The 22,073-nt window shown below is 42.3% G+C and overlaps 1 protein-coding gene across 4 annotated transcripts in view; it reads right to left on the minus strand.

Moving 5' to 3' along the window:
* ZRSR2 (zinc finger CCCH-type, RNA binding motif and serine/arginine rich 2) overlaps positions 1–3,826 on the minus strand; it is a 30,460-nt gene extending 26,634 nt beyond the window's left edge. For all 4 annotated transcript variants that reach the window (XM_050964189.1, XM_050964181.1, XM_050964197.1 and 1 more), the window contains exons 1-4: positions 3,720–3,826; positions 1,623–1,702; positions 1,045–1,120; positions 215–323 (exon numbers count right to left, since the gene is read on the minus strand). In XM_050964189.1, the coding sequence (XP_050820146.1) occupies positions 215–323; positions 1,045–1,120; positions 1,623–1,702; positions 3,720–3,766 (312 nt within the window). In that variant the 5' untranslated portion in view covers positions 3,767–3,826. The remainder of the gene's footprint in view (positions 1–214; positions 324–1,044; positions 1,121–1,622; positions 1,703–3,719) is intronic.
* Positions 3,827–22,073: the final 18,247 nt, after the last annotated feature.

The following is a 22,073-nucleotide window of genomic DNA, read 5'->3' on the forward strand; positions in this document are numbered from 1 at the left end:
GTTTTTAGATTTATGTCAAGGGTGGCCAGAGCATTGGATAGATATCCTTTGGTGAGGAATGATTTGTATGTTTTTTAAGATCAAAACTGAAAAAAACAAACATACTAGTCTTCTAAGCGTTGTGTAGCTGCTACACAACAGAAAGACATTAATATTTTCCCCAAATGATGGGCAGTATATTGCAATTAAACACTGTTCTCAATTAATACTTTACCTCCTCTTCCTCCTGAAGTCTTCTCATGGCCTCTTCCTTTTCCTTCTTGAGCCTGAAGTCTTCTTGAGCCTTTTCTTCTCTCAGCAACCATTCCTCATGTAGTTTTTGCCTACCAATAAAATCAGATGCTACTTAGCAAGAGAAGTCCAGTGTTCATCAGTAATTTGTAGACATACTTTTGTTTATATTTCCGGTGCCACGGTTGCAGGCTTATTAAACATAGTTATAACTATTTAACACATCAAGATATTACAATTTTTTTTCCTTAACATTACATTTCCCCCAAAAGGTGCTTATTCACATTCTTTTGATACCAAAGTGCCATTTTGATTTTGGAAAAATGTAGAATTGAACAGAATTTTAAAGAGTTATACTTCCGTTTTTATTCTGTTGCCAGATTACGAGTTTCTTGGGATATGGTTCCAAATAGATCAACATTAATTCTGGGCAGGACTAGAACATAATATAATATGTTCAGCCATATGTTTGCAGACTATAATAGTCAGCCATATGTTTGTTGGTTATCCTTGGAGCTAAAACTAGGCAAAATATACCAATTTAAATTTTCCTATTTAGTGATTTTGGATAAATTGTTGCATACGTTATGGATACAAGGAAGTCCAGTTTATCTGAAATTGCTGAGCACGGGAAACTCAGGTGGATCCACAGTTAATTTTTCAGAGAAATTTGACTGTACACTATATAATTTGGATAAAAATAGATTTTGATTTACAAAATATAATTGTCAGAGATTTCAACATGAAATTAAATAAAAGACTAAAAGACAATTTTTCAACTGCAGATATTATTTTAAACTCTAGATTATTTACCTTTCAGCCTCAAGTTGTTTTTCCTCTTCTTCCAGTTCCTCCTCTTCAGACAGTGGTTCACTTTTTTCTGTGATTTCTGAGGAAAAAGTAACATATCCCTGTACATACAGCTAAATATAGCTTTTCTTCTGGGCTTCACCACTATATGTAACAGAAATGCTATAATATAAACCTTCAAATTAGGGCTACATTAGTTTTGTTTTTTTTAAATTAGTAAACATCAAAAATGCCATTTCTTCAGAGATATTCATGTTTTAGTGTACATGCTTTCCTTTACTCTTGTAGATTTAAACTTACAATTCATTTAAAAAACCTTTAAGAACCTTCAAAAATATTTAGTATATATTGTTTTAAGTCATCTGACACTGTATGTAGGTAATAATACACTACATGCTGAGATCGCCAAAAGGAAATTTCTATTTTATAAATCTCATTCTTCTGGAGCATCATTAAAATTGTGTCTTCTGGTCCTTCAGATACTGTGGCTCCATTTTAATGTTCCTTTCCTTTTCTTTATGACAAGAAAAAATTACTGATACATCCTTATAAAGTAGCAACAAAAAAGACTTATCTATTACCTGAATCTCTTAATCTGGCAAGTGCTTGTCTCTTTTTCTTTCGTTTTTCTTTCTTCAGAATAGCTTTGTATTTTTTATGGCTAAGGATGGTAAAGTACATCACTTGTATTATGAAAGGTCATCAGCACATTTTTGTTGCATAGTTAAAAATTTCAAGTTTGTCATCAACACAAAAGTCATAAAATCAAATATACTAAATAACACCAAATATTCACAGAAGCAGTATTTCTATACAAGTTTCAGACATTAGTTTAAATAAAAGCACCAAAACTTGTCTTTAGAACTCTGTCTGGCCAGTAGTAATAATTAAAGCTACATTTTAGTCACGGTATTTTAGTAAAAAAGTCATGGACAGGTCACAGACAGTAAACAAAAATTCACAGCCCCTGACTTGTACTATAGATCCCTGATTAAATCTTTAAATACATTGATTTAAATTTTCCAATTTAGTCATTTTGGATAAATTGTTGCATATGTTATGGATACAAGAAAGGATTAAATCTTGGAGGGGGGCAGCTGGCGGTGCTGGGTGGGGGGGGAGGACACAGGGGCATCACAGGTCCTCAGAGGTGGCGGGGGGGACTGGGACCTGCGCTGGTGCTGGGGGAAAGTAGGGGTTGGCAGGGCTGGCAGGCTCCCTACCCAGCTCTGTGCCGCACCGGAAGTGGCAACATCCCACAGCTGCTAGGCAGAGGTGTGGTCACGTACCATAGCCAATGGGAACCATAGCCAATGGGAGTTGTGGGGGTGGCACCTGTAGATGGAGGCAGTGCACAGAGTCCTCTGACTGCGCCTCCCCCTAGGAGCCAAAGGATGTTGCCGCTTCTGTGGAACCCTCCAGAGGTAAGCGCTGCCCAGGGCCCTCACCGCTCCTGTGCCCCAAATCTCAGTTCCCAACCCAAACTTCTGCTGCTGGGGGGGGGGGGGAGGGGCAGTAGCCTAAGACTGCCCCAGCAGCGGCCTGCCCCTGCAGAAGTCACAGAGATCACAGAATCCGTGACAAACTTGCAGCCTTAATAATCATCATAGTTGGGCTAAAAAAAATGAGCACCTCATCCTCAAGCTCTCTACTGCTTTTGACATGATAATGCTGATCACACATACTCTATCACATTATTCTTTGGCTTATGACATGGGGGAGATGAGGCTGGCACTGACAGTTTTTGACTCCACCTTCTTCCCCTTATTTTCACATCTCCTGGATTATTCCTCGGACATCTCTTATGGTAGATCCTCTTCTTCCGCTCTTCTGTTGTCTGTGGGGCCCTTAAAACTCTGTACTTGCCCTCTTCCCCCTCTAAATATTGTCTGGGTGTATAAATACTACAGATAATTCTCAGATCTACCTTTCCAATTCTAATTTCTAGCCAGTAGTACATCTCAGCCTGCCTCTGACAGCTCTGCATCAATGTGGCTCTCCATCAAGATAAATCTGCTGCAGCCAAAACTGAACTCATGATAACCTCTTTCTGAAAGCCTCCCCCTTTCTACAATTTCCTGCCACTGTTACCACCACCTCCAGCCCTGCTCTCATTCAGGCCTGCAATGAGGCATTGTGGAGAGAGAGAGAGAGAGAGAACCATCTTTGACTTCTAGTATCAGAGGGGTAGCCGTTTTCGTCTGGATCTGTAAAAGCACCAAAGAATCTTGTGGCACCTTATAGACTAACAGACGTTTTGGAGCATGAGCTTTCGTGGGTGAATACCCACTTCATCATCTGACGAAGCGGGTATTCACCCACGAAAGCTCATGCTCCAAAACGTCTGTTAGTCTACAAGGTGCCACAGGACTCTGCTATCTTTGACTTCTGTCTTTCTTGCCCCAAATATTCAGGCAGGATCCAGAAGTGTTGCTGCTGCTTCATAACACCTCTGCGGGGGGGGAGGGGCGCTGACTAGCTGCACGACACAGACGAGACAGGCGCAGCGCGTCGTATTTATGTCGCTGCCGACCGGGGGGGGGGGGACCTCCCAGGCCACGGTTGCTGCTAACGGCAGCGCGGGGGGTGGGATCCCCCGCCGGCACCGGGGAGCGGCCCCCTGTGGCACCAGCGTCAGGCAGGGCGAGAGGGCGCCACAGCAGCGCCCCCAGACTCACCCCAGCTTTTCCGGAGCCGCCGCGGGGAGCAACATGGAAGCCGCCATGTTGTGTAGGGACAAGGGACGTCACATGATACGAAACCGGAAGAGGCTAAAGCGGAGCCTTCCTTGCGGTTCCCGGGGTCGGGCGGAAGCAGGGACTGGTGAGTAAAATGACGCACGCACAGGGACAAACGTGCGCATGCGGAGGGGGAGCCTCGGTTACATGCGCACGTTGGCTCGCGGGCTGCGGTGCGCGTGGGCGGCGGAGCGAGGGGAGGTGGTTTGTTTTGCTGTGCTCGCGTGCGCGCGCTCCTCTTTGCTCGGGGACCCATAAGCTGCTCGGCGTGTCACAAAGGGCCAGAAATACCCCTGGGGAGCGGGTGGCCGCGCGGGCACAGGCCGGTCCGGAGGGATGCGACGCCCTGGCACGTCACGGCCACTCGCCTTCCCCCTTTTTCTTTGCTTGCCCAGACTGTTAGCTCCCTGAGCGCGCTCGCGCGCGCGCGCGCCCCCCCCCTCCCGCCCCGTGCGCGCTGGAGCGAGCTGGGAGCCGGTAGCTGCTGCCGCCCTGACTCGCAGGCCGGGGCCGGGGCAAGGCCGGCGCCACCATTTAGGCGACCTAGGCGGTTGCCTAGGGCGCCAGGGTTTGCGGGGGCAGCAATTCGGGGAGGGGGGGTCCTTCACTGGCTCTGGGACTCGCCGCTGAAGTGCCCCGAAGACTGGGAGCGCGGAGGGACCCCGGCCTAGGGCGCCAAAAACCCTGGGGCCACTCCGGGGCCGAGCTCCGGAAAACAGGCTGAGCTAAGGGCCGTGCGCTGCGGCCACTGTTGCGCCGACAGAAGGTGACTTGTTCGTGCCCAGCGCCTGTGGCCGCATATTTTGCACAGCGCGAGCTCAACACTCTCTGCGTGTGATGGGAGCACTGGGGCCTCTGTCCAGGTTACTGCCTTGCACCTGTGCCTGACTGAATTCTGGTCATTGTCTGCTCCGTGTGTACTTCCCGCTTCAGTGCCTGGCTGTACGGGGGGTGGAGGGGGCTTTCTTACTGGTGCTAACAACTCTTACCCCACATTCTCTCACACACACAAGAGGAGGGTTTCCACACCGAGAACATTTCCAGCAGGGCATCCTCTCTGTCCAAAATATCCCAGAGGAATTCAGTAGTGCTGGACAAGTGTTGCTCTGTACAGAGTGGCAGACACTGCATTTGAAGTGGCTCTCTAGATCAGGGAGGAAAGAGGTGACATTTATTGGTAAGACGGTCTGGAACTACATGCTTCTACACAAGTCTGAGTGCAGGATCTGGGCATGTGCAGGAAATCCAGAGATTGGAATGGAGCCTGGTCAGGATGCTTGGAAGCTTCTAAGGCTGCTGCATTTTTCCTCCTTGGAATGGAAGGTTTATACTGAGGTTGTGGTTTTCTAAATATTAGCTAAACAGCATTGAAAGAAAGGAGGCAAAGCAAGAAATGCTGCCTGTGTGTGTGTTTTGTTATAATTATGGCACTACTACACCTTTGTCCCTTTTTGCATTGCTGAGAGCACTCACCTCAAGTCTTGTCTCTTGTCCTTACCTCTTTTGGGATGGAATCTTCTTAAACAGTTGGACCAGGACCCAGATACAGACTATGCCGTGTACACCAATAACATATTGCTCTGCAGGTCTGACTGGGTTTTGGGCACTTGCATTTCCTCCCTTCAGGAAGCTTTTACTAGTAATGTAGACCTGCAGCATTCTTTAAAAAAAAATAGTCGTTAGAATAAGGCAGGGGTAGACAACCTATGGCATGCATGCCAAAGGCGGCACTAGAGCTGATTTTCAGTGGCACTCACACTGCACAGGTCCTGGCCACCAGTTTAATTAAAATTCATTTTAATTTTAAATGAAGCTTCTTAAACTTTTTAAAAAACTTATTTACTTTACATACAGCCACAGTTTATATATTGTAGACTTATAGGAAGAGACCTTCTAAAAACATTAAAATGTATGACTGGCATGTGAAACCTTAAATTAGAGTGAATTAATGAAGACTCGGCACGCCACTTCTGAAAGGTTGCTGACCCCTAGAATAAGGCATTAGAAGGGAAAAAGGTATTTTAAAGCAACAGTTTCCTTGTGTATTTAGTTTAATCTAACGTTATGCTTTCCTACAAGTTAAGTTAAGCCATCCTGTTAAGTTACAGGAACAGAATAGAACCAATTTACAAGTCCAGATCTTCTGGTGAAGCACCTGGTCCCTAGTCAGCATACCCTACTGTTCTTCACCCCTGCTTGACTGAGGGTCTCTCATTTTGGTTCTCTTTGCACATTGTTTAAACTTTTTTTGTTCTCCCAGTCAGCAGGAACATTCAGCAGGACCTATCCATGACAGCAGTTCCATTTTTGAGTAGTTAGGTCCATCTGGTCTCAATGAATTCTAACCATTGGCCTGATTGCCTCATCCCTGTGGATTAGGATGCTGAAACTCTCTGAGATCCCCTTTGTTACTCTAACACAGGGATGGCCAATCTGAGCCTGAGAAGGAGCCAGAATTTACCAATGTGCATTGCCAAAGAGCCACAGTAATATATCAGCAGCCCTGCTGATCAACGCCTCGCCACACCTCCAGATCAGCTGTTCTGTGGCATGCAGGAGGCTCTGGGGAGGAGCGAAGGGGTGGGAAGGGATGGAGTGGGGGCAGGGCCTGTGGCAGAGCCAGGGGTTGAGTAGTGAGCACCCTTCACCCAGCACATTGGATAGTTGGCGCTGGTAGCTTCAGCCCCGGAGTTGGTGCCTATACAAGGAGCTGCATGTTAACTTCTGAAGTGCTGCATGTGGCTCTGGAGCCACAGGTTGGCCACCCCTGCTCTAACCATCTTAGAAGTTAAGCACATTTATCATCCTTGCAATTGATAACAGGTACTAGTAGTCATAGTTACTCTCGTGTGTATACAGGGTCTACACACAATGCAATCCTTCTTGGTGCTTCTAGGATCACAATACTATGCTATCCACTATTTTCTTTGTCACAGTTTAGGGCAACTGCACTTGTATTTCTCCCTCTTCCCACCCCCCCACTCCACCCCCAGTCCAGCAAGAGCACTCACTTTAGGCTCCTGGCTCCTCAGCTGTTGACTTTCATGAGTGGAGACCTGTGTCTCTCCCTCCTGATCATGGGTTTTTCCAGGCTGCACAGTTCCTACCTGCGCTGTGGTATTCCCAGGAAGACCCTGCCTAAACAGACTAGCATCTGTGCTTCGCTTTCCCTTTGAAGGCTATCAACAGCTGTAATTGCAAGCAGTTACAAGTTACCATACAGCTATCACTAAACCACATTTATTCTTAAAGTGAAATAATTACAGAGAAAACCTATTGCAAACAATAAAAGAACCTGCACACATGCTAAAAAGCTTGCCAGAGATCGCCCCAACTCCAACCTCAGGCTCTGGTAGGCGCCAGTCCTCAAAACCCGCAACTGGGTTTTCCCTATGGTTACAAGTTCGTAACTGTCTCAGAATTAGAACTATCATGAATAGTTCAGCCTTTCCTTTGTATAGCCTGGGCCTTTGATCTCGGCCACCAGGAACAGGTAATCAGCAGACAATGATCCTCTCATCAGGACTGAATTATAATCTAAATTTCTAAAGTTATGCAAAGTAGCCACCTGCCATGTACAACAATGAGCTATTTTGCTACACATTTGGTGAGTGGATACTCATTCTGTACCTTTCATTAGCAAACCACATTTTAGATTTTAGTGTGTCTTTCAGAAAAGCAAGCAACCAACAGCATCCAGCATCTTTGTTGTTCTGTTCTCCCAAACAGAATCTAAACACAGCTAAATCTAAATAATAAGTTTGTTGCTCATTAGATGCAGCAGATGGCAGTAGTGTGCTTTTGAGAACTAATCAACTCCATAGACTCTCAGAAGAGACCTAATGCAGTGTATTTCTCAATTCTGGTATCTCCTGTTTAGTTATTGAGTTACAATTAGGGTGACCAGACAGCAAGTGTGAAAAATCGGGATGGGGTAGGCGGCAGTAGGCGCCTGTATACGGAAAAGACCCAAAAATCAGGACTATTCCTATAAAATGGAGACATCTGGTCACCCTAGTTACAATAGTATTCAGTATGATAAATCTCTTAACTAAAATCCCTCAACAAGAGACTATCAGGCATAGTTGCAAACCATTCTCCTTTGCACTGTTCATAAGGCAATGTTGCAGATTTCCTCCTCCATTCCTTTCAGTGGTGGATTTCAGCATCCATTAGTTTATTATGATCACCCACTATAATCTTGGGGAAGAATCACTCCTAACACTTCATAACATACTTAGCTGCTTAAAAAGATGATAATCTGCACAGTGCTCTGCATGTATATTATTTTATTGGGAAAAATATTATAATGTAATTTTTGCCCACGAAAAACAAGTAACTGATTAGTCTCAAGTAGCTAGCACTAAGGACAACCGCCCAGTGAAAAAGCAGTCATCCATCCTTGCAATGTCTGTACAATAATTACATTTATAGTTTAGTCTCATTTCACCATTTAGTTTACCCTCTTATATGTTTATCTATCTATCTATATTCTATTCTTTGTGTTAAATACTCCCCAAAACTCATTCCATACAATCCAAATAATATGGTGACATTGAAGTATTTATTGGTGCAAAAATGGACAAATATAACTTGTAGGTCAGCATGTTCCATTCATGTAGCTAAAATAATTAAGCTTTCCAATCACTAAGAATTCATCATCCATATTTTACAGAGCATAGGTTCTACTGTACATAGTTTGTTTTAGCAGCAAGCTTCCAGTAGTCTGCAGAAGTCACCTCTCCAGCTTACTTCAAGATTCAGAATCAAAAGTATATTTCTAGGGATAATTCTTTTACATTGACTTCCGTAAAAAAGTAACTCTACCCTTTCTTCCTCTACCAACACTCCACAGCTCCAAAGATGCAACAATAAATACACATGAACATTTTTTTGCCATGCTGTAATGCATTCCAGATCCATAGTATACATAAGCATATGACATTGTTCCTTGTAGCTAGCATCCATGGCAAAAAAAAAAAAAAAAAAATTAATAGAGACAAATATTTAAAGGTTTATCCTTATTTGTTAGTAACAACTTGATGTAGCTGGTTGATACAGGCTGTTACTGTATTTCAGAGATTATATTGGCTTCTATGTGCACACCTATATTTACTCAGGTATTTGTTAAATATAGCAAAATATTCCTCTGCAATATAAGTGTATTGAAACAAACATTCTAGTCTGCTTTAAATTCTGTTTTGGTTCTTTTTCCATAGTAATCACTGTGGTATCTGATATTTATCATACAACATTTTAATATGTCACTTCACAGAACTGATTTTGAATGTGGTTAAGGTGTTCTCCCATGACAAATGAGATAATGTTGATATAAATACTGCTTTATATAGTAGCGCTAAACAATGGCCCTTCAGAGATTACTGTTCTGTTCGTCCAATGATTATGCACTATAGAAATGTTGATTAAAATTCAAGCTAACATGCTATAAGATTTTGTTGTGTCTATGTATGGTATATACAAAAGAGTAACATACGACATAGATTTCAGCACCATTGATTATACTGTACAGTGCAAAATAACAGTAGGGAAACGTTTTAGTCAAAATCATATTTCATTTTCACAACATGTTCTATTATAAATTTGTGCATGAATACCAATACAGATAGTGTCACATACTACCTCTGAACAATGTAGTAGAGAAATCACCTGTCGGGGCACACGTTTATGGTTTGGCCCACGTGAACTGGTATATACAGAATTGCACTTTTGTGTTCACATGCCCAAAGCCCTGTGTCTGTACATTTTATTTGTACAAATACATTTTGAAATAGGCCTCAGGCATATTTGAGGACATCTGGGATAAAATCCTGGTTCTACTAAAGTCAATGGAAGTTTTGCCATTAACTTCAGTAAAGCCAGGATCTCACTCCTGCTGTAGCCATGATGAGACTTGTCATTTTTTTTTAGTTGAGGGAAGTGGGATGGGGAGGATAGATGAGAAATGAAATCTGGGTAAATAGTGTGACTTCTGTTGACTTAGAAAATAAATTTTTATTTGCCATGTTTGTACCCCTTTTGATTTGCTTTGGCAGTTCATATGACTATTCCTGAAACATTGATTTCATATTAGAGATCGGCCATTTTCACTAAGTTATAAAAACTAAGTGTGACAGGGAAAAGAAGATGAGCAGCTTCAGCAAATGTACAGGAAGTTACTACCCCACTTTTTTTCATCCTTAGTGCTAGTCTCATTGAGGCCAGTCCTTAATGCTGCTCTTTTTCACAGCAGAGTACAGATTTCAAGGGAACGTGGTAATTTCTCACTACAGAATTTATTTGTTGAAAAATATATTAAAAATAAATCATAAATTAATTGAAAATGGGTCACTCCTTCCTTCATTTGCAGATACAATGGATATAGAGCTGCTTAAATAGATGCAGATGTGAATGACAGATATCACTCAAACTGCGCACTTCTACAAGCACAAAGAAAAGATACAGGGTATGTTTAATTACATTTCCATTATTTTAATATGATAGTCACTATGGGTCCAATCCAGCCTCTGTCTGAATAATGGGAGTTTTTCATTGAATTTAATAGGAGTTGGATTGAGCCCTGTATCATTCAACATTGACCTATCACTTGGGGACCCCATGTTCATTTGGAATCTGATCCTGCACATTTCTTAGTGCTTCAAGAGGTGCTAAGTGCCCTATGATCCCTCTGAACTCCGTAGGAACTGCTAGGCACCTCATAGGGTTAGGGCCATACTGCCTGTAGTTACATTTCCGTGAGTGATTAAATGCTGATAGTAGCACATTGATACTTTGCACGTAAGAGTTAATTTTTAGTCCCGAGTGGTAGTGATTAACTTTCTCAGAAACAAGTTAGTTGATCTAACAGAAAAAACAGGATTAAGCACAGCTATGGCTGTTAATTAACTTATATGACAGCTATCAATAAAGAGAGAAGGTGGGGTGAGGTAATATCTTTTATTGGACCAACTTCTGTTGGTGAGAGAGACTAAAAGCTTGTCTCTCACCAACAGAAGCTGGTCCATTCAAAGATATTACCTCACCCACTTTGGTCTCAGGATATTAGAGAAACGACATGGCTGCAACAACACTACACACAGATATCAATACATACTTGTTTCTTGGGACTTTCCATTTCAAAGACATTTAAATGTGGGGAGGAAGCAGAATAGTACCTTGCTAAATCTACAGGCAAGTCTTATCTTACGCGGGGGTTCCATTCCGCGGTTATCGCGTAAAGCAAAAACCATGTATACTCAAAATTATATCCCCAAGCCCTTTAAATCCCGCCTGCAGCTTTGGCAGCTGGGCTGGGGCTGGCATTTAAAGGGCCTGGAGCTCCACGGTGGCTGGAGACTCCGGCCCTTTAGTTCACCCAGGGGCTACCAGCCACCTCTGCAACTGGTAGCCTCCTAGGTGATTTAAGGGCCCTGGCACTCCCAGCCACAGCTGATGCCCCAGACCTTTAAATCTTGAGGCCACGCCTCTTCTGCTTGAGGCCATGCCCCCTGACTTCAGCCATACAGCGTAAAGTTGAAATCGTGCATGTTAAATGTGCGTAAGTTGCGACAGACCTGTACATTTAAATGTGGGAGGAAGCAGAATAGTACCTTACTAAATCTACTTTAATTGTCACAGGAGATAATTGCAAATTAGAGTCATGTACCTACTTGAATGAATATCTCAGCCTTGCCTCGACATGCTTAAAAATAAAAAAGAAGGTATACTTTTATGTATATACTTATAGATTGTATAGATATTTTTGAGGATTCTACTATTCAGAAATATCAGTTATCTTGTATTTTGAACCGGTCAGTCATATTCATTTTTAAGGAGGTTGTAGAATCTCCAGCATTGGAGATTTTTGAGAGCAGGTTAGACAAACACATGTCAGGGTTGGTCTAGATAATACTTAGTCCTGCCATGAGTGCAGGGGACTGGACTGGATGACCTTTCGAGGTCCCTTCCAGTTCTATGATTCGTACTAAATTATTTGCACTAGTTCAATGTTATTTCTAAGAAGTTCATCTCTTGTAATTCAAAGATGGCTAAATAGGATTTTCTCTCGTAAAGTCATTACAAAAGACGAACAGTTTCAAAACTTATGCTGAATTTTCAAAATGTTTTTAGACGCATCATATATGCATCGAAAAATGTTATGTGAATGTTCTGGCAAATGAACACTATGTAAACATATGAGTACACACGTGCTAGCAGATTTACACATCAAACCAGAAGGGAAGAAGAGTGGGTTTGAAAAAGACTTGTACATGCATTTTAATTTCTCATTGAGAACATATGAAGGAGAATTACAAAACGGTAGGTGCCTTTTACAGTTATGCTGATGTGCTCAGCTTGTAGCATAAAAAGGAATGAACTTGTGATACCCTAAATCTCCTTTTCTAGCATATTTACTGGTATGTCTTAGAGCTGGCTGGATGATGACTGTTCCATTTAGAAGGATTTCAAAATTTGGCTTCATTTGAAATCGGAGGAATTTTTTTTTCTTGGATTGATCAAAATGTTTTGTTTCAACAAAATCAAAATGTTTCATTTTGATTTCTGCTTTCTAAAACAACTATAAAAAATTTGAAAAAAGTAATTTAAAAATGAAGAATCAAAGCATTTTGTTCTAACAATATCAAAATAGAACATTTATAGAGACTATTGTATCAACTTTATAGGCGTTGTATGTCCTTCTGGGTTGGAAAACAACTGGTTTAAACAGTGCTTCAGTGTGTGCGCGCGTGTGTACGTACGTACATATGTGATGGGTTCCAGAAACAAGGAAGACCATCAGAAGGGAGCCTTATTTTTGACAATATCTGATCCTGAGGTATTTGATCCTGATGGTATCTGGGGCATCTTCATGGGATGAGGGTGGGCATCTCTCCCATTCTTTCCAGCTGAAGGGGTTGCTATTGTGCCTGTCTGGTGTGCAGGATACAGTTTCCTGGCTGTACGTCTTAGGGAGCCGGCTGCCCCACTTCCGAGCATGATCACAGTCCAGACAAATAAAAAGGCAAACAAAGTAATTCTGCAGCCACAAAACAGTTGGGCTCACCTCACTTTTCTCTGCATTTGCTGTGAAGGTGGCTGGGTTACTAACCCCTGCAGTCTGAGAGCCGCAATCTGAGAGCCCCAATTTGAGCACTCTGGGCTCAAATGAAAAGTAAAGTGAAGATGGTCCCTCAGCCTCTCCAGAGCGCTCAGGTGGCAGAAGCTCTTCAGCAGCTTTTTGGGTAAGCAGCTGTGCTCTGTGGGGCTAGGGAGCTCTAGCTCTCCTTCCCTCCAAGCAGGGATGTGCACAAAGGGGGACAAGCAGGGGCACGGCCCCTCAATAATCTGCGGGGGCACAGAACTCTTCCGGCCTTAGGGCTACAGCTAGGGTTACCACATCTGAAATGCAAAAAAACTGGCATCTCTCCCCGTAACAAGGCAAGCCCGCCACAACCCTAACCCCCAATCACAAGGCAACTCCGCAACCATCCATTTTCCTCACTCACATGTGACTCAAACCCCTCTCTCACACATGCGCAGTGCACTTGTTTGTTGGTGGGTAGATAGCTGCTGTATTTTCAACAGTTTTGATCTGTTATCCCTTAAACTGCAGAACTGGGAACACTGCAGCATCTTTAGCTGTATGCAGAAACTTTTAACACTAGATATCTCAGTGTACTGTGATAGTAATGCAAATCTTTAGATCCACATTAAAAAAAAACCCAGCAGATTAAATTATTTTTCTTGCAACTGGCAAATCCATAAAAAACATCCAGTCTGGTCAAATACCAGCCAGGTGGTAACCCTAGCTGTGGCATGGTCACAGAGCTCCTCCAGCCCCGGGGCCGTGATGGGAGCTTACAGCTCCTCCAGTCCTTGGGTTCTGTGGGGGCACAGCTCTGGCCCCATGACCCGAGCACCGCTCTCCCTCCCTCCCTCCCTCTTTCTGCGCTGTGGCTTCAGGGCCAGAGGAACTGTCTGACCCTGCCACAGCCAAGTACTTGTGGGTACATTTATTTAGATGGCTCCACAGCGCGTGAATTTTCATTGAAATGGTGAGTGTACTGCTGTGTATTTCTATGCATCTGATTTATGTGCATATGTCAATAGGGTTTAATGTATATGATGTGTGGGCACTTAACATGCCCCTCCCAAAGCAGTCAAATTTAAATTTTTGCACATGCCCCTGCTTCTAAGTGCCACCTGCGCTGGGCTGGTATCCTTCCTTTTAAGGAGCCTCCCCTATCCTGGTGCAACAGGCCCCATTGATGCAACAGGTTGAGGCTGATTGTTCCCAGAGAGCTCTGTAATCCCTTCCTGACCAGGGTGAGAACCTATCCCACCACAGGGGACTGAGTCGTTAAGAGACCAGATTGGGATTGGGATTTGGAACAAACATCTCAGACTACTGAAAGACCAGAATTAACACTTGACAGAACAATTAGAATTTGCTAAGAAGCAGAAATCCCTCCATCCAGAATGAAGCTTATAGAGCATGGACAGTGCTCTGATATTATAGACATGATAGAGAATCCAAAATGTAACAAGAAAAGAAACCTGAGGCAGAAAGGCATGTGGAGCTCAGAGTCCAGCAAACACAGTACATTAAGCTGCACAATCTCTGACAATCAAGACAATGCCTAGCATATGGGAAAAGTTGCAAGACATTAAGTTAATTACATCACTTTGCAAGAGTTTTCAAGCACCAGCACAGTATGCACTAAGAGAATGGTAACCGCACCACTAGCTTCTTTTTAGGAGCAGTGGATGTTGTTGCAGTAGAAAACAACTGAACTGTCAAGCTGAAAGCAAATGAGACATTCATTACTTTTAAGTTGGCCACTGGTGCACAAAACAGTGTGTTGCCAGAAACAGTGATAAAAGCACTACAAAAAGCCACAGATAATGGAGTGTAAATGGGTGAAACTCCAGGCTTACGGCTGTGACTGTATTACCACTAGAGGTATATGTGAACTAAATATATGGGTAAATAACAAATTAGAAAAGATGTAATTTGTAACAGTACCAGGGAAAACAGCACCCATTGTTCCATTAAAAGTGTGTCAAGCCCTTGGTCTCAACAGGAGGGTGCGTTCATTGGATGCCAAAGCAGTTAAAGAAGAGTTTGAGGATGTCTTCCATGCATTAGAGAAGCTCTCACCAGAGTACAGAATAGAGCTGAAAGAGCCCATGCACCCCACATTCAGCCTCAGGCAGAAACTAAAAGATGCATCAGATAGGCTCATTACTCTAAGAATCATAATATGAATAGAAAATCAAACAGAAAGGGTACACTTGTTTGTCATTCTGAAAAAAGACTGAGCCCTTCACTTTGGTATAGACTCAAACGATTTAAATATGTAAAAGGGAACATTTTCCACTGTGCAACAGAAGACATTTTTGGGGAGATGGCTGATGCCAGATATTTTTCAGTTTGATGCATCAGCAGGATTCTGGCAGGTGCCTTTACAAAAACAGGACACATTTATGCACATTCAACATCCGTATTAGGAGACACTGTTTCCACAGACTGCCATTTGGGTTGTGTTCTACACTCATGGTGTTTCACTGGAAAATACAGCAAATTTTTCATGGTATAGAAGGTGCTAAGGTTTATATAAATAATTGTTTTGATGTAGGGGGAAGGGGAAGAGAACAATAGATGAGCATGACCGGAGGCTCTAAGCAACCTTGGAAAGAACCAGAGTTTCTCGGATAAAGATAACCGAAATATACATACCGTGTAATGGAAATAGCATATCTGGGAGAGAAGAGAGTACAGCAAAGTGAACAGGTAGATCACAGTAAGGAGGGGCAACTCTAGCTTTTTTGCCATCCCAAGCATGGCAGTCAGGCAGTCTTCGGTGGCGCACCTGTGGGAGGTACCCTGTCCTGCAGATGCAGCAGTTTGCCTGCGGGAGGTCTGCCGGTCCCGTGGCTTTGGCGTAACCACCGCCAAATTGCCACTGAATCCACAGGACCGGCGACCTCCTGCAGGCAAGCTGCCAAAGGCTATCCGACTGCCACCCTCACAGGAACTGGCAGGGCCCCCCCCCATGGCTTGCCGCCTCAGGCATGCCTTTGGAGTGCTAGTGCCTGGAGCTGCCGCTGACAGTATGGATGAAGCCATAACCAACATGCGTGCCCAAATAGCCCAGGAAAAGGTACAACAATTTCTTGGAATGGTGAACTAGTAGTTCAGAACTATATGGGGAAATTTGTACCAAATCTAGTTGCCTGAACCAGCAACCTGAAAATACTCCTGTGCAAAGATGTCCAATGAACATGGGATGCAAATCTTAAATAAGGATTTTGAGAAACTGAAGAAGTGAATTAAAGAAGCCCCACATCTGAGGAACAGTGAGAGTAAGCACAAAAGTAAGTTGTCCACAAATGACTTCAAGAAGAGTAGGTGCAATCCTCTTACAGTAGTACCGTAAAACCTCAGAGTTATGAACACCAGAGTTACAAACTGACCAGTCAGCCACATGCCTCATTTGGAAGTGGAAGTACACCATCAGGCAGCAGCAGAGGAAACAAAAAAAGAAAATACAGTACAGTACTGTGTTAAACAAAAAAAAAAGGGGAAAGTAGCATTTTTCTTCTGCATACTAAAGTTTCAAAGCTGTATTAAGTCTATATTCAGTTGTAAACTTTTGAAAAAACCATAATGTTTTGTTCAGAGTTACAAACATTTCAAAGTTACATACAACCTCCATTTCCAAGGTGTTTATAACTCTGAGATTGTACTTTGTAGTCAAAGCTGGAGACCAGTGGCTTGTGTCACAGGCACTAATAAAAACTAAGTGTCAGTATGCTCAAAGAGAGGAGGTGGCTTTGGCCTTAGGTAATGGATCTAAAAAGTTTCATGTCTTTCTATATGGGAGGCCTGCGTTAGCTGAAATTGACCATTCCCCACTGTAATGATGCTGCCTTTGGTGGGTCACTTCTGAGAGTATCAATTCAGGACAAATTGCTTAGAGCAGGGCAGTTACAGCCTGAGGCCATGGCTACACTAGCACTTTACAGCACTGCAACTTTTGCGCTTAGAGGTGTGAAAAAACACCCCCCTAAGGGATGTGGTTTACATTCAGCGCTGGGAGAGCTCTCTCCCAGCACTGGCGCTCCGACTACACTCACACTTCAAAGCGCTGCCACGGCAGCGCTTTGAAATTTCTAATGTAGCCATACCCTGAGGCTGGAGTTCCTTTGCACACCAAGGCAAACCAAACCAGCCAAATAGAGAAGACTTCGGTTTTACCCCCCGCTGGCTATCCAGAAGTCATACAAGCAATTCCCGTAGATACTCCAGTTTCCCAGTATCACCACCAGTGCCACCAGTTATGGGGACAAATAGTTATGAAAACCAATACCCCGGTAAAAGAAAAAAGGTTCTCCCATTCCCAAAGGACCAAGCCCAAACCCAGGTCAATATACAAGGCAGATCTTACCCACAAATCACTCTGTTGCCAATCCTTTAGAATCTAAAATTGAAAGGTTTATTCATAAAAGAAAGAAATATAGATGAGAGCTAGAATTGGTTAAATGGAATCAATTACATACAGTAATGGCAGAGTTCTTGGTTCAGGCTTGTAGCAGTGATTGAATAAACTGCAGGCACAAATCAAGTCTCTGGAGTACATGCACAGCTGGGATGGGTCATTCAGTCCTTTGTTCAGAGCTTCAGTTCGTAACAAGGTTTCTCCAGAGGTCAGAAGCAGGATTAAAGACAAGATGGAGGGGTTTTCAGGGCCTTTTATATTTTCTGCCCATGGAAGGACCCCTCTCTGTTCTTACTGTGGAAAATCACAGCAGCAAGATGGAGCTTGGAGTCACATGGGCAAGTCACATGTCTATGCATGACTCAGTTTGCAGGCCCATGCCATTGTTTACATGTTAGTTTGAATATTCCCAGGAAAGCTCAGATGTGGATTGGCGTCTCCCAAAGTCCATTGTCAGTTAAGTATTTCTTGATTGGGCACTTACTGAGAATAATCCCTTCTCAAGAGCTGACCAAATGCTTTACTGAGGCTACTTAGAATGAAAATATATTGAGATACAAGTACATAGCCAATATTCACAACTTCAGCTACAAAAATGATAGCATAATCATACCCATCAAATCATAACCTTTCCATAGACACCTCACACAACAACCTTTGTACAATATTTGCAGCAAATCTATAACAGTGGTTGAAACTATGATCTATACGGTCACAGGTTATGTCAGTAACGTCACACCCACTTATTGCTGTTGCCAAAGAGGACTTGCAAACATCCCTCCGGGAATACAGAGATAAATTTTTCAACCACAAATGTCTGATTTTCGAACTGAATACAAACCTCAAAGAGATTAGGTGGTTGCAGACACACACTGTAGAGTATTTGACAAAAATGCAGTGAAGCAAAGTCCAGAACTAGGGTTAGTACATGTCAACCTTATTTTAAAAAAACAACACCCCTTTGTCTGGACTCAGATGAATTGTAGACTGGGATTGCCAGAGCTACTGCTCAGGATGAGACCTTGTAGAAAGTCATTGGTTTTAATAGGGTGGTGAGGGTAGCCTATTCCCAGCCCCTGTTTATCAGTTTAAGGGGATGTTGTCAGTATTAGATGGGATTTTATTTAAAGGTGATTCATAAGGTGTTGCAGAAAAATATGTTAAAAAGGGTACATGAAGGTCATTTCATGATTCAGAAATCTAAGAGAACATCAAAAACATTTTATACTGGCCTCAAATGAGCAGTGACATGGAGGAAGCAGTTATGGCTTACTGCATATGTCTAAAATACATGGCAAGTCAAATAAGAGCTCATGTTGGTGGCACAGGAAAAATGTACTCCTCGGAAAAAAGTAGTCCAGTGTTGTTGTGCTGTTTTTTTGGTTGGTTGGTTGTTAGTTTTTTCCAGCCCAAAAAAAAAAAAAGTACTTGTTCTGGACTGTTTATTCACCGTTCCCTGAAATAGCTTTCCTAGAAAATATTGCCTAAACAGGTGATTGTATGTATCAAATCTGTTTTTGCTAGACAAGGTATACCTGGCATAGTAATGTCTGTCAGGGATCCACAGTTTCGTGGACATGAGTTTCAGCAGTTTGCAGTGCAGTACAGGCTTGGACATGTAACTGATAGTTCCCATTATTCCCAGTCCAACTGGTTGATGGAAAATGGTCTCAAAATAATAAAGCACCTACTGAAAAGGGATGCAGAGTCAGATTCTGACCCATATTTAACACTGTTTAATTACAGAATGGGCACCAATAAATCATGGGCTGTCGTCTGCTGACATTTTGTTCAACGGAAATCTGAAAACAAGAATGCTTGATGTCAGAGTCACTGGAGACTTGCAAATTTATAAACAGATAGATAAGGCAAAACAAAAAAATCAGTCTGATTTGTGGTCCTAGGAGCTGCTACTACTTCATGAAAATGATGCTGGACGTCTCTGTGATGGGAAACAGTGTTAAATAAATGTGCTTGTTAAATAAATGTGCTTGCTTAGAAAGGGCTGTGTAGTAATTTATAATGTGTGGCAGTTACAGCTCTTGTGCCTTGGGAAAGAAAGGAACACATAGACACTAGACTATTTAGGCAGTCTGATTTGCTGAAGATATCACAATGTAGGCAGGAAAATATGCAGCCTGGAAAAAAGATCTGATCAGGAGGGTGACAGTCTGTAACCCCATATTCACCCCTTTCACAGGATTGTGATAAATTTTGTACACATTTTGCCTTGTGAGGTATCATTTGAAAACTCATAATTTTCTGATCATTATTGTCTTGGTGAAATATGTTTGGCAACGCTGAATGTAAAGCTATAAGATTCCTCCATATGGTATTACTAAGATAGGTTCCATGTCTGAGGGGAGCTGCCATAAACAAGCTTATCAGAGACAAAAGGCTAGCCAATGCCTAAGCCAGGTGCCAACAAAATCAAATGGACCATCACCTGGTTAAGAGGTTATTCTTTGGCAGGAAAGAGGATGTAGGTGAAAATCTACATCTTGAAAAAGAAACAGATGGGCTTTCTTGTCCACACAGACTTTCTGTCTCCTGAACATCAGCTGGAGATGATTCTTGAAGAAGAGAAAGAATTATAAGAGGAGAGAGGAGACACTCCATATGATTCCTCCTCGTCTTTCTACGGCACTTAACACTTGAAGAACAAAGGAAACAGCATCGGACTGGGGAAGGGATCCTGACTGAAAGAGATTCAGCTAGTAAGTACACTGTAACATGCAATGAAAGAGACATTTGTTGTGAATTCACTTAGCTTAATAAATAAGGTATTAGTTTCGCTTTACTTTTATTTTCTTGTAACCGGTTCTGACTTTTATGCCTCATTACTTGTAGTCACTTAAAATCTATCTTTCTGTAGTTAATTAACTTGTTTTACTGATTCATCTAAGTCAGTATGTTTGGATTGATGTGCTGGGTAAACTCCATTTGGGATAACAGGATTTGTGCATATCATTTTCTATTAATAAAGCGACAAACTTTATATGAGCTTGTATTGTCCAGGAGGGTACTGAGCAGTACAAGAGACACATTTCTGAGGAAAGTGTGGGACTGCAAATTTGCTGGAGTTGCTCTGCAGCATAATTAATGAGTGGCTGGCTATCACACTCATACAATATAACTGGGAGTAACTTACATGCTGGAGGCTGTGTGTGAGTAGACCAGGCGTGGTAGCTCTCACAGAGAAGTGATGTAAAAGGCACCCCAGACTGGAGAATTGAGGGGACACAGCTGTTCATCAGTCCAGATTGTACCCTGGGTAGTGTCACAGAGGGAGAGAGATGCTGGTCTCTGCCCAAGAGAGGTGATGGCAAAGGAGCCAGAAACCTAGAGTGGATGCCTTTGGTAGACCACGGAGCAGGAAATACAGGTGTAGTTGCCCTAAACTGTGACACTGAAAATCTTTGAAAATATTTGTGTGCTCTTCTTTTCATGCACATGCATAAATCCTGTTAGTCTGAACCATCATTAAAAATGAATACACCAGTTTCTTTGTTTTCATATGCACAAATATGCATCTGAGCAGACAACAGAATCAATAAGTGCGTACTCAAAATTAGCTGGCTGGGAAGAGTAAACAGCTTCAGAAATTGGGAAAGCAATTTTTTTGCAGCAGGTAGCTATTTCCAAAAACAAGATTAAATTAATAGATGAGACAGTTCTTAGTTATCTGGAAATCCAAGTATCCTATCAGTAAAATAATCAATATTTCAGTACTGTGATGAGTTAAACATTTTCCTTACTAATAACTCCTGAGAGAGACATCGAACTCACAGTTTCTAGGCTTAATCCTTAGTGCTGAGGGAGCAATGCAAAAACAGCGCTAAGCCATCTTTTTGCCATTCCTAGTTCTGGGGCCTACTGGGTGCTGAACCAGCTCCCAGCATTAATTGGAACAGCCACAGAGAGAATGCTTAGGGATGGGGGAATAAAAGAATCCCTTCTTACTCCCTGGCTTGTAGAGATTATATAAATGCTTGAAGTAACACATAAAAATATTCCACATCTATCCTGTATTTCTTTCTTTGACATCCTGGAAAAGTGTAGAAAGTATATAACAATAATATTTTCATACATACGTGCATATATACATATAATATGAATATTTACATAGTCAACATGAATACATACTCTCCTATTTAAATCCTGCAATTTCTTTTTTTCAATTATCATTGCAGTGGTCTTCCAATAGTTAGGAAGGCAGTTCTCATCCTTGAGCTTTTTTCAGTTCAGGGTGGTATCTGCATTTCACCTCCAAATTCCAGAACCTGAGCATGTCACTTCAGCAAGGTTCCTGAACTAGGCAGCAGCAAGAATCCTAAAGGCTTCATCAGCTAGATCTCCTGCATGATGATTGCTCTACGCTAGTGCTAAGCTGTTGTGCTGACTGAAGCTTCACATTTCATAACTTGTCTGTGTGAAAGGATTATGATCTGTAATTTATGGTATGTGGTCTTGCTGCTTTTGTGAGAGTGGAAAGAGGTCCTTTGGGCAAGGCCATCGTTTCAGCCACATTATTCCTTCTCATGGATTAAAGTAGTGGAAACTTTTAAAAAACACCATAATAGAGGCTCAGATTACATGAATAACCCAATTAAAAAAAAACAGGAAGAAGACCAAAAAAGTGCCACCATGGTAAACAACAGAGAAAAAGAAGTGGTAAGAGGCAAAAAGGCATCCTTTAAAAATTGGAAGTAAAATTCTACTGAGGAAAATAGGAAGGAGCAGTTCAAGTGTAAAAGTACAATTAGGCAGGCCTAAAAAGAATTTGAGGAGCAAC

The sequence above is a fragment of the Gopherus flavomarginatus genome, chromosome 1 (assembly GCF_025201925.1).
Source record: "Gopherus flavomarginatus isolate rGopFla2 chromosome 1, rGopFla2.mat.asm, whole genome shotgun sequence".
In the NCBI taxonomy this organism is placed as follows: Eukaryota; Metazoa; Chordata; order Testudines; family Testudinidae; genus Gopherus; species Gopherus flavomarginatus.